Genomic DNA, 11,542 nt, shown 5'->3' with positions numbered 1-11,542 from the left:
ACCAAACACAAAGCACATTTTCACCTTGTGTTACTCGCGGTTGACCACAAGGTAATTTGTGTTTATTAAATACCAAATGTGCCGTAGAAGAGGGGGGCTTTCCTCCGTGTAGACACCGACAATGTTTCATCAATCATGGCTGAAATAATCAATATTGCTGCTTTGTACATGAAGTCCCAGATCTGCAGGATTATCAAACGGCGTCCAGTTCATAACATCACCCAGAGGTGCTCAGTGGATTTCACTGAGCTGTATTCACAAGAGCAAGACACACATCGGCTGGTTTACTACAGCGGTATGAACCCCAAATTAACAATTGTGTTTTAATTGCAATAAGCAAAGGATGCTGAGGAAACTACATAATGATGAAAAAGTCTGAAGTCGTGGTTTGTTAGCAAATAACTTTTCAAGTGCTTGTTTTCTGAATTTTACCTGTTTTGTCCGAAGCATTAATTTCAATTTATGTCCTCTGTGCCCACATTTGGGATTGAGGATGGGAAATAATTCACAATTACTTTGTTCTTGCCATTGGACAACTTTATTGCCGAAGTACTGAGGTTGAGTGCCAAGTCAGTTTGAGAGTAAAATAAAAGGTTTAACTTTAATAAAGGTAGTTAACTGCTTTCTTGCAGAGCGTGATCTATCGCATGTCACTTTAAGTACAGAGGCATTTAGCTTAGCCTAAAGACTGCAAGCAGGGGGAAACAGCTAGCATGGTTTGTTACAAAGAAAGCAACTTGCTAGCCAGAAAATGCTGTCTTTTCAGTATGAATGCTAAGGTTGTGAGATTTCTTAGATTTACACTGGCAGTAAGATTTCAACAGATATAAACCACCATTAACAAAAATTGAAAAAAAAAACAACAACAACAACAACAAGCAAGCAAGTAGCCTACACATCCTGCTCACACACACACACACACACACACACACACACACACACACACACACACACACACACACACACATAGTCCTGGTTAAGTCTGAAAGCAGAAAACTGATTTGATTTGACTGACAACCCTTGTTTTTATATCCAATACGTCAAACACAAACTTTACCTCTCCTTCTGTGTATTCTTGTGTGTTTGTTTCTATCGCACGCAGACACACATGCATATACACAAAGAGCATTGCATGGTGTGTTTTTGTTGGGATTTTGACAAACAACAACGGTGACCTTTAAGGGAGGCGAGGCAGCATGGCGGTGATCACAGGGAATGGAAACGGAGCCAGAGTGAAATGTCAACCGTCCCTATGGTCTTAGCACTGACGCAAAACTGCCAGAAAAGGGAGACAGATAGTGTGTGTGTGTTTGTGTGTGTGTGTGAGAGAGAGAGAGGGGGGGTGTGTGTGGTTATTTTGCAGGGGATTGTTCTGTGTATGTGTGTATGGATATTTATGTCTATGAGTGTGTGAAAGTACATCATCCTGCATGTTTGTGTCAGGCGAGTGGATTATACGCATTGTTTTTTGTGATGTTTAGTATGGCCGATGCGTCACACAGCACGTCCATGTTTTATCACAAATGTGCATTAAACATTTGGCAGACATAGCCGACACCCACTGAGATTCATATCAGTCATGCTGTTGGTACAGTAAGATTACAAAAACAAATCACTGCACTTAGATGCGACGCTTCATCACTTCTACTGAGTCTCGGGGAGCTCCTCTGTGCATGACTCACGCCGTGGTGTCACATGTGAGTCATGGAAGTAGCGAGGCAGTCGTGTTAGGAGTCATTGGAGTCACGCGGCCGATGTGTGACATGGTATGAAATGTATGATGTATGGATGTTAAATCCCGATCATTGTCCCTGTGATGATGCTCTAACTCCAGGTCGTGAATAGGAACTGCCAAGGTCCAGATGTTCACAACAGGATTATGTAGCAGACAACAGCCATCACACGTACAAATGTATTCCAAAGGAACGCCACTGTAGGGACAGTTTTGGGATTTAAAAATCGTAATGATCACAACAAGACAAGACCAAAACCATGTCAAGAAAGTCTAAAAACAGAAAGCATGTGATCTGTAAACCATTATTATTATTAGTATTCACAAAGATACATTTTAAAAAGCTGTAAAATCTGATATTCTAATACAAAACTTACTGAATGTTATAAATGCTGAAATGAATAGATGGATATCAGCTTCACTTATCTTTTCGCTTTGTATTTCGTGTTTAATAATTTGATTCCATAAAAACACAATTTTTAATCCATTGTATGAAGCTTACCAAGGCCTGTTCATATAGTTATGGTTAGCTCTTTAAAGGAACAGTGTGTAGCATTTAGGAGCATCTATAAGAAGAAATTGGATATTAATATGCATGTTTTCTTTGGTGTATAATAATCTCAAAAGAAGAAACGTGTTTTTCCTACCTTAGAATTAACTGTTTAATGTTCATACAGAGCAGGAATCTGGAGCTGGCCACCTTAATACAGTAGTCCTGAATGGACAAACCAAACACTTACTCGATAAGGACATTTGCTTTTGTGTGTTTTTTTTTTTTTTTTTGCGTCGGCCGCTGTAGTTTAAGGTCAAAAACAATTACAGCATGACTTCTCTTTTTAGGTTTCTCCCAAACGCCTCAGTAGGTAATACTGTTCCCCATGATCATACATTTGTCAAGAGAGTACACACTATTTCCATTCAAATCTTATTCCTTTGTACATATGCATCAGTATGTAATGGGATGTCAGTGTACTTGAGGTTTGAGGGCCAGAACATTTTTGAAGGATTATGTCTATGTATTAATTTAACATGGGCAACAAAAGGAATCTTCTGCTCCAGGACAGCAGACAGGACGGTCCACATCAAGCTGCGTGGCATCAGCCCCCGGGGTGTCTATGCTTGAGTCCAGCTGTTTTGCACACACACCCGGGCTCGGTGCAGGTGTGTATGTGTGCGTCCAGCTGTGTCGCTCTCAGAGCGAATTAAAGTGCAGGCAAGAAAGCAGACAAATGAGTGTTCAATTCAGAATCGATGCATCTTCTGATCAGCCTTTAACAATTGATGATCCAATCAGCCGGAGCACCCATGACCTGATCAAAATGCATCAATAAACGCAATCAAATGCAATAAAAGGCAAGACATTTACAACACAAAACAAATTGACCAACCGGGAGCATCGAAATGCAGCGCAAATATCAGCATCATCTCAATGTGTTTCTGTTTTCTGTTTTTAATTTACTTCAACAGGATATGTTTATGCATGTATTTCAATTGTGTCTGACTGACATAGTTGTTGGTAATTCTCAGTGCATCTGAGTCTAGTCCAATTATCCGACAAGTGCCTCTGATGCTTGCCCTGCAAACTTCAGCTCACAGGCTCCCTCCATGTGGAGTACATAATAAGCTTTATTTAGCTAGCTGCAGCAGGTGAGTGCCATCAAACACAGGTCGCACTTAGCACTATCAAAACACAAGAGTGATGTTCTCAAACGTTCATGTTCATGTCACAGAGTTGCATTCGGCGTGCTAGTTTATTCTGTCATACAAAAGGCCCAACCTTGCAGTTGTGTACTGAAAAAAAAGAAGCTATGAAAGATATTTCAGTTTTGAACTATCAAAGCGAAGTCGAGTTTTTCCCACAAGAATGGTTTCAAAAGCAGAAAGATACATTTTTAAATCCTTCCATTCAAGCTTCACTGAGTACTAAAAAACAGCCCCACAATCAATATGGCCTCCTGTGTTTTGCAAGACGGGAGCGAGGGCGAGAGAGACCAATTTCTGAGTTTTTTCATGTAATGTTCATGGTACAGAGACGAGAAATTGCAATAAGCAATATTCCAGCAGCCAGAAAAAGCTTTGGGGCAGATGTTACAAGGAGGCTGCTCCTTTGGTTTCTCATACTTTTTTCACGGGAGTGCCACAGTGGTTTTGACATTTAGGTTAAGGCTTTTTAAAGACCATGGTGCCTTCTTACCCACCAGGCAAACACAAATCGTAGCTGGAGGTAACCAGGGCTATTATGCAGATAAATGCAGGAGGTGCATCAGGAGGGCGGGTTCAGGGGTGCTTGTGTAGCCCCAGAGGTGCTCCCTGAGACTCCGCTTGTTGCACACCTTGGGACATCATGGGTGTCTGAGGTTTGGTGGGGCAGAGGGAGGCGCAGCATGTGTGGATCCAGCACAGCGCGAGCTAAGGAGCCCGTCTGTCGTAGCAGTACGGATACTGTAGAAATGTGCCAGCTGACAGAAAAGCAAGTGGGAGGGTGTCACCGTGGGGGCTATACACCCTTTGAAACCCCAAGAGCCTTAACTAACCTACACACACACACACACACACACACACACAAACAGAAACAATTGCATGCTCTGCTTTTCACTGTGGGAGGCATACATTTAATCAAAGGAAATTAGATTACAGACTTTGCTTGTGTATGCGGCTCCAGTAATAAGATTGTATCGTACTGTATCACACATTGTACTGTATCATATTGCATTGTGGCGTATCATATTGTATCATGTCATATCATGTTACAATATCACATTGCACTGCATTTAATCGCATCATATTTGCTTTTTTTCTCCACATTGTATTGTGTTGTTTCTATTCTACCGTGCCGTGTAGGATCAGGACATATTGTGATATTAACAGCAAAATGTCTCCACTGATGAGACGTTAATATGTATCTTCTTTTTTTTTATGTGCCATGAAGGATCCCCTTTTCTAAGTTGTTAACACTTGCCAGTGTTAAGATTCAGCAGACCTGAAAGAGTTTTTTTTTATGTTCAGCTATGTTAAGAGGAGCATATTTATAGAGGAACAGGGATGCACATTATTTCGTCAATGAGAACTATGACAAAAAATATATTATGAATATATTAAAACGGAACACGGACAAACCGACCGATGAACAACCTGCATGCATCTTTTATTCAGTAACACTATGTCTCTTTGTCAGAGGAAGAAACAGATTAATTTACAGAAACAGATTCGTACAATCCATTTAGAATTAGAGAAAAAGTAGGCAAGAAATCAGCTGGGACAATTACAAAATCAGAGCAGCACGGCTTTTGCAAAAAGGTCAACTCAACATTAACATTACTTTTACTTGTGCTCTTTTTTGTTTCTATTTGAAGAAATACGTACCTGTAACTAAACCTGTGACACAGACTAAAACATTCTGCCCAAAGATCAGGTGACGAAACACTGAGATAGTTGTGTTCACAGCTGAATATATCGGTTTAAAGACGTTATGGTGTCTTGAAACTCTGTGAGACTTGATTTTGACAGTCATCATTCTGAAACCTACATTTGAAGGGACATTTACATTCACTTGCTCAAGTCTTTTTGACTTCACAATTGCAAGTGCAGGTGGAGCGTACTCCAAAGACAGCTGACCCACAAGTGAAAGGCAGACGAAGATGGCAGGAAGCGAGGAGCGAACGTGTGAGAGCGGGCATGCGTGTTCTCATGAGCATTTGTGTCTCTGCATGTGTTAGCGAAGGAGCGAGCGAGCGAGCTCCTGGGCTGTATTGGTATTTTGAAACGTGATTGACAAGGGAGAAGTCTATTAGGTGAGATTGTTAACAGAGTTGAGCCTGTTATCTGCTCCAGGCAGCCGTGAAAGGGGACGGCTGATTCACAAGGAAGCATTGAGAATTTCAAAGGTGTTGTCTGGCTGATTTTGGGCCTGGGCCCACGTCACATTGAGCCAGCAAGCCGGGCGGGCTTGTTCCTCGAATCCACGCTGATCAATGCGCTTTCACATTCCCCCCATCGCTCTTGTCTGTTTCTCCGCCGCTATTTTTCTGAATACGTTTCTCTGTTCTCACATTTCTTCAAGCATTTTAAGCCTCTTTTTGTTTCTACTTTGCTAACTTTGCATTTCCCTTCTGTCTGTGAAATAAATTGTGTCTTTTCCTCTGTACTGCATTTTTCAATGCACCAGAAAGTTCGCCGTCGCCGAACACAACTTAATCCGTGCAATTAAGCATGTAGAGACAAATAATCAAACCGTACTTTTTACACGGGCGAGCCCAAAAGCAAATAAAGTTCGCTGATTTGCTTACACTGTACTTCCCCGTCCTTGTTTTAGCTGCATGAATATTTTATACCCTTTTTGTTTATGTTGCTCCTGAGCATTAGTGAAGCAACCATCTCTACCCCATGAATTTCTTTGAATACCAAACACAGTTAACAGAGTGAAAACTCTATTCTCAGTGGCTGAATAGGATCTAAGAAATTTGACTGCAGGGGCTGCAAACTCTTCGCCCAAGACGAAATATGGAAATAATAGCCAAGAAATGTGTTTGCCTGTGTAGTTTTGTCTGAGTTTGTTGGTCGCATGTGTGCGCAGTGAACTCTTTTTGACCTCGGTTTTGATTCACCAAACATTGCCAAGGGGATGCAATGAATTGATGTGCATGCGTCTGTGCATGTGTACATGCTGGTGTGAATGCACGTGTGGCAGCGTGCGAGGTTATCCGTTGGCTAAGGCAAACCAAATATGACATGCAGCCCCACATCCAGTCCACAACAGCTCAGCGTGTACAGACAAAGATGTACATCTCACTACATGTGCAGCACCAAACACTTGAACTCACCAGCCACGCAACATGAAGGCCCGTGTGTCTTCTTCTGAAACGTGTGCGGAACCCCAGAGGCCGTCTGCCGGGTTCATTGGGCCCGGCTGTTAGAAATGTGATTAGCCAGTTCCAGGGGCGTCAGCAGCATTTGATATTTGGGGGGGGCGGGGGGGATTCTGGTGCATTCTAACATGTTTTTAGAAGATGTCTCTTCCGTATCTAATGTCTCTTGTTCCTAGAAATAAAAATGAGAATTAAATAGACCTATCATTGTTAAACTCACATTTTTTTTATAATGCCTATGCATTAGTAGTTAGTAGTTATACAACTCACTATAGAATCAAAACAAGCCTTTGCATAGTGTATATCACATAGTGGCATACACTCATCATAGCCTAAATATTAATCTGAGAGTGCATTGTTAATTTACACAAGGCTTTTTCTTTTCAGCTACTAAAATTATCCACGCCACCCATTTCTTTCTCATCTCCACCACCTTTTTTTCATTTCGTTTTCTCTGTGTAACTTCAGAGGGAAGTCAGTGACCCGGCCAAGGGTCAGGGTGAGCCAATCAGATTGAACAAAAAGTGGAGCAGTCCAAGTTTGGAGGGGCCGCACCCCCCCCCCCCCCCCCCCCCCCCCCTCTAATTGACAGTATTGAACTGGCCCAGTCTGGCTGCCGGGCTAGAGCTCCGGTGTTTAACGCTGTCTGCGGATGCGTTAAATGGCAGTGTTGCGGCTGAGGGCCATACTGTCACCTGTTTTAATACGTCCATGATTCATGATTGTAACATCTGAAATTAAAATATGATCAATGGCCAATCCACCCCTGTTGCTGGCATCAACTCGTCTGTGCTGTGTGTGTGTGCGTGTGTGTGTGTGTGTGTGTGTGTGTGTGTGTGTGTGTGTGTGTGTGTGTAGGACACCAGGAAAACACAGAGTGGATTCCTATTGCTGTGGATATTCTCTTACTGATAAAGCGGAACGAATTTCATCGTGAAGCAATGTAAAGCAGTGGACCAATTAGACCCATCATGCACTAATATTTTAATGGCCAATGTGGGGGGGGGGGGGGGGGGGGGGCGACCGACCGACCGACCGACGACCCTCCATATATGGTGGCCATGCATAACCCCAACCATAACCATAACCCTAACCCACATTTTCACATTTCTGCGTATATCTTGGGAACGGAGGGCCGTAGAGACTCTGCACACCAGTGTCTTTATGACTTACAGAGATACAGCAAACATAAAAAAGGAAGTAACCCTAAACCCAACCCTAACCCAGGATTGTCAGTAGCATTTGAGAACCCCCCCCCCCCCCTTCTAATTGACAGTATTGTCCATGGTACAAAAGGTACAATGGTACAAATAAATGCTGATAGTAGTCCACTTGAAAAATCTAATTCCTGGTGTGATGCTTTGCTTTTAAAAAGAACAGGGCTGATCCAGTGAGTAAACTGTAGTGGGTGGATACGGGCAGGGGTGCAGCATGTCATACACTGTAATAAATTTCACTGTAAAATTACAATAAATTATTGGTTAATAATTGCATTGATTTCACAGCAATTAGCTGTAAAGATTTTCACAACAATTTACCGTAATTAATTCACAGTACTTTACCGTAATTATTCCACAGTAATTTACAATAAAACAACAACACTTTACCGTAAATTCATGGTTGCCATGCCCAAGGAATTACCGTGATATAGCAGTAATTAGCTGTGGACTTACTGTAAACTAATGTGAAATAAGTACAGTAAATTGCTGTGAAAATATTTACTTTAAGTTACTGTAAAAGTAATGCAATTATTAACCAATAATTTACTGTAAATTTACAATTTAATTAACAGCGTAATATATTGTAAAATCCATTTGTTAATTGTAATTTGACTGCACCCTCTCACTTTATGCTCAAAAAAGAAAACAAAAGATTTTTTTTTTCACTTTTTAATCCAGCTTGCGATAAGTGCAAAGTGCAATATTACATTTAATAGGAAATTTTCCTGGGCAAAAATGCTGCCAACATATTCAGAACAAGCAAGCACCTTTATAAAATGTATAAAATGTGCAACAGAAAAAATGTGCAACAGTAAACCACTCACAGGAAATACAGATTTTTTTGGCTCTTACATAAAATCAAAATTGCTGCAAATGGAAGGGGTCATGACAAAAGGGGACACCCTTCTCAGGCAGCTTTAAAAATGTTACGATTTAAAATGTGCAACAGCAAAACTGTACAACAGTATAACCACTACAATTGTTTTAAAGGAACAGTTCAACATTTTGGCAAACTGGCCCATTGCCATAACCCCTATAGTCATAGTCAGTAGGTCCATTATCTTTAATTGTCGGTACAAGCTATTTTTTTTAGATAAGGACACACAAGTTTTTAAAAAAACAAAACAAAACAAAACATTCTACCTTCTACAACTATCTAAATTGTCTGCCACTCGAAATCCACCAGTTTGCGCATTAGAGTGCTTACATGTGCGTTGATCCCTCCACCCTTCCTCTTTGTCTTCGAGCCAGTTTCTGGATTGATACCCAGGAAGCATCTGTAAATCAACAATAAAGTATTAATATCAGGTGATCTTTTATGTTAAATTAACCTTTATACCCTCTTAGGGAATACAATGCTAATTTTGAAATTACTATACTGTACCTCTGAATAAACTCCAAAGTGCAGGAACTGTCTTCAGGGTACTGAAGATTCAGATTGTAGAAGCTGGCAAAAAGCGCAGCCAACCCGCTCACGATGTTGCTGTATGGTCCCATCACCACTCGTTCCTCAATCGACAACATCCACGCCCTTGGCTTCATCAGGTCACCTGAAATAAGCAGATGTGTGCTGTCATAAAGATGTGGAATGCTGAATGTGTCATTGAGATGATTAGCAACATTCAATGCTCAAAGAAAAAATTATCAGAAAAGATCAGAATCAGAAGAGATGGAGATAAGATACAAAATTTAGCAAAACATTTTTCAAAACATCAGTCAGCCAGTTACAGTAAGTATACACATGTAATGAATTTATAATCATTTATAAAATATTCACAGTTTTCATATTTTTCCTACAAATATAAAGTTAAAATCAAAGTAACAATACCTTGTACAATCAAGCAGGGGGTGCTTGGCAGCTCCTGTGTCCTTTGTACATCAGCGGCAGTGGCACATGGCTGTAAAATAAAATCCCTGTATCATACATCTGTTGCAGCAAAATTTGTGCTTACTTATGCAATCACTACATGCTTATTTATCTTTTTAAAAACTTACATCAGTCTCAAGCATGATGGAGGTTTTGGGCTCTTTGAAGTATGCCATCAGGAGTAGAAGGACACACACAGCCTTGTCTGATGTCTCTGGCTCGTAATCAGCCAGGATTTCTTCAATTTTGGGATGACGGCTGAGTTCCTGGCAGAACCGAATGATGGTACTGCCTTTGTTGTTCATGGCCTCGTGCGTTTTAACAAGGATGGAGACATCTGTCAGTAGGTCGAAGTGGGTGTAAAGTAGGGGTGGGACGATACGGGTAACTCACGATTCGATATTGTGACGATATTTGGCCCACGATAACGATAATATCACGATACACGATATCTGCGATATTCGATATATTGCAAGAAATTTCATCAACGATATATCACGATATGTGACTGAAAAAGAAAAAATATGCATAAAGAATTAATTCCAAAACTTCGTACAATGTACAAATGAATAAACACTGTCCAGCTGGACACATTAAAGTGCATGGACATTAATAACATGTCTTATGTAAACCAGGACAGTGCTTTCTGATACTGAAAAGTCAGTAGCAACTTGTTTTATGTAAACTTGGGCCAATAGCAATACAAGATAAGAATAACGTCAGAATTAAATGAAATATTGGGCACATTTCAGTATGCAACCAATTATGTGCAGAGTTATGTTCACCCATCCAGTACCTGGGAAGTCGGGCCTCATGCCCACACGGCTCCGCGGATCCACACATGCGGACCCTCCGGCGGACGGTAAACGCGCGCCGCCTGGAATCCTACCCGTAAATAGGCAATCGAGCCCGGCCGAAAAGTGGTTCCTCATGCCCTCAATGCTGTGTGAAAAGCGCTTGAAGCTCACAACAGCACCGGCCAGCACCGGCCACGCTTATGCGGCGTTCACACCGGACGCGATAGACGCGAATACAATCGCGTGAGACGCGCGCCGCTTGATCATTTTGGATTATTCGCTTAATTCGCGCATGACGCTCATTTTTGAACCGGTGCTGCTCTAGCGGGGGAAACGAGGGCAGCGCCGGCGGGTCACGTCGGCGGACCCTCCTCCTCCGCCTCGGGGTACCCGATGCCAGAGTCCGTGAGTCCGTGAGCCTCTAAACTCTAGCGCGCCGCTCGGAATCCTGTCCGTAAATAGGCAATCAGACCGGGCAGCGGGCGGCCCCCGCGGATCCGCTCCGGAGAACCGTAAACTCTTAGACGCACCGACGGGAGTCTAAAAAAACCCGTAGACCCAAAATATCGATATTTGCCGTCAGTGTATCGATTTATTTATTGCGACAGAGAGCACAACAATATATTGCAATATCTATTTTTTTCCCCACCCCTAGTGTAAAGGCCTTTCTGTGAAAACAGAAAAGGCCACTCCTTCTGAATGTCTGCAACCGCCGGTGCAGGGACACTGTTAAGGTACTGGCGTTATATTAGCCTATGTGCTGCTCTACTGAGAATGTCACATGCAAGATGAAAGAGAAACGTAAGCTAACGTTAGCATGGGTGTTTTGCACCGTATCAAACCAACTATCTAACTTGCTAAAGTTACCCGTTTGACTGTGTAGAAATAAACGCGCCAGAGAATAAAGAGTAATTAATACGACGAACGTCACATTCGTTTAAAATGTCAATAATACAGTGAACGCAAAGGTGGAAAACGAGGCTAAATTACCTTCTCTTGTTCTCTGGGCGGGTGGTATCAAGTCCACGCACCGACAGTTAATAATATTTGAAAAAATCCGC

At 41.8% G+C, this 11,542-nt stretch overlaps 1 protein-coding gene across 1 annotated transcript; it reads right to left on the bottom strand.

Annotated features, from left to right (window-relative positions):
• Positions 1–8,490: 8,490 nt before the first annotated feature.
• LOC311025026 (uncharacterized protein) lies at positions 8,491–10,030 on the bottom strand. Its single transcript, XM_084027695.1, has 4 exons — positions 9,813–10,030; positions 9,646–9,715; positions 9,202–9,367; positions 8,491–9,094 (listed from the first exon to the last, which is right to left on the bottom strand). Exons 1-4 carry the CDS (start codon positions 9,987–9,989, stop codon positions 8,974–8,976), a joined length of 534 nt encoding a protein of 177 aa, XP_083883821.1. The 5' UTR covers positions 9,990–10,030; the 3' UTR covers positions 8,491–8,973.
• Positions 10,031–11,542: the final 1,512 nt, after the last annotated feature.

This window comes from Eutrigla gurnardus (genome assembly GCF_963514095.1).
Source record: "Eutrigla gurnardus genome assembly, chromosome: 2".
NCBI lineage: Eukaryota > Metazoa > Chordata > Actinopteri > Perciformes > Triglidae > Eutrigla > Eutrigla gurnardus.
The sequence above is the reverse complement of the archived record's forward strand: the minus strand, read 5'-3'. Positions and strand labels throughout refer to the sequence as shown.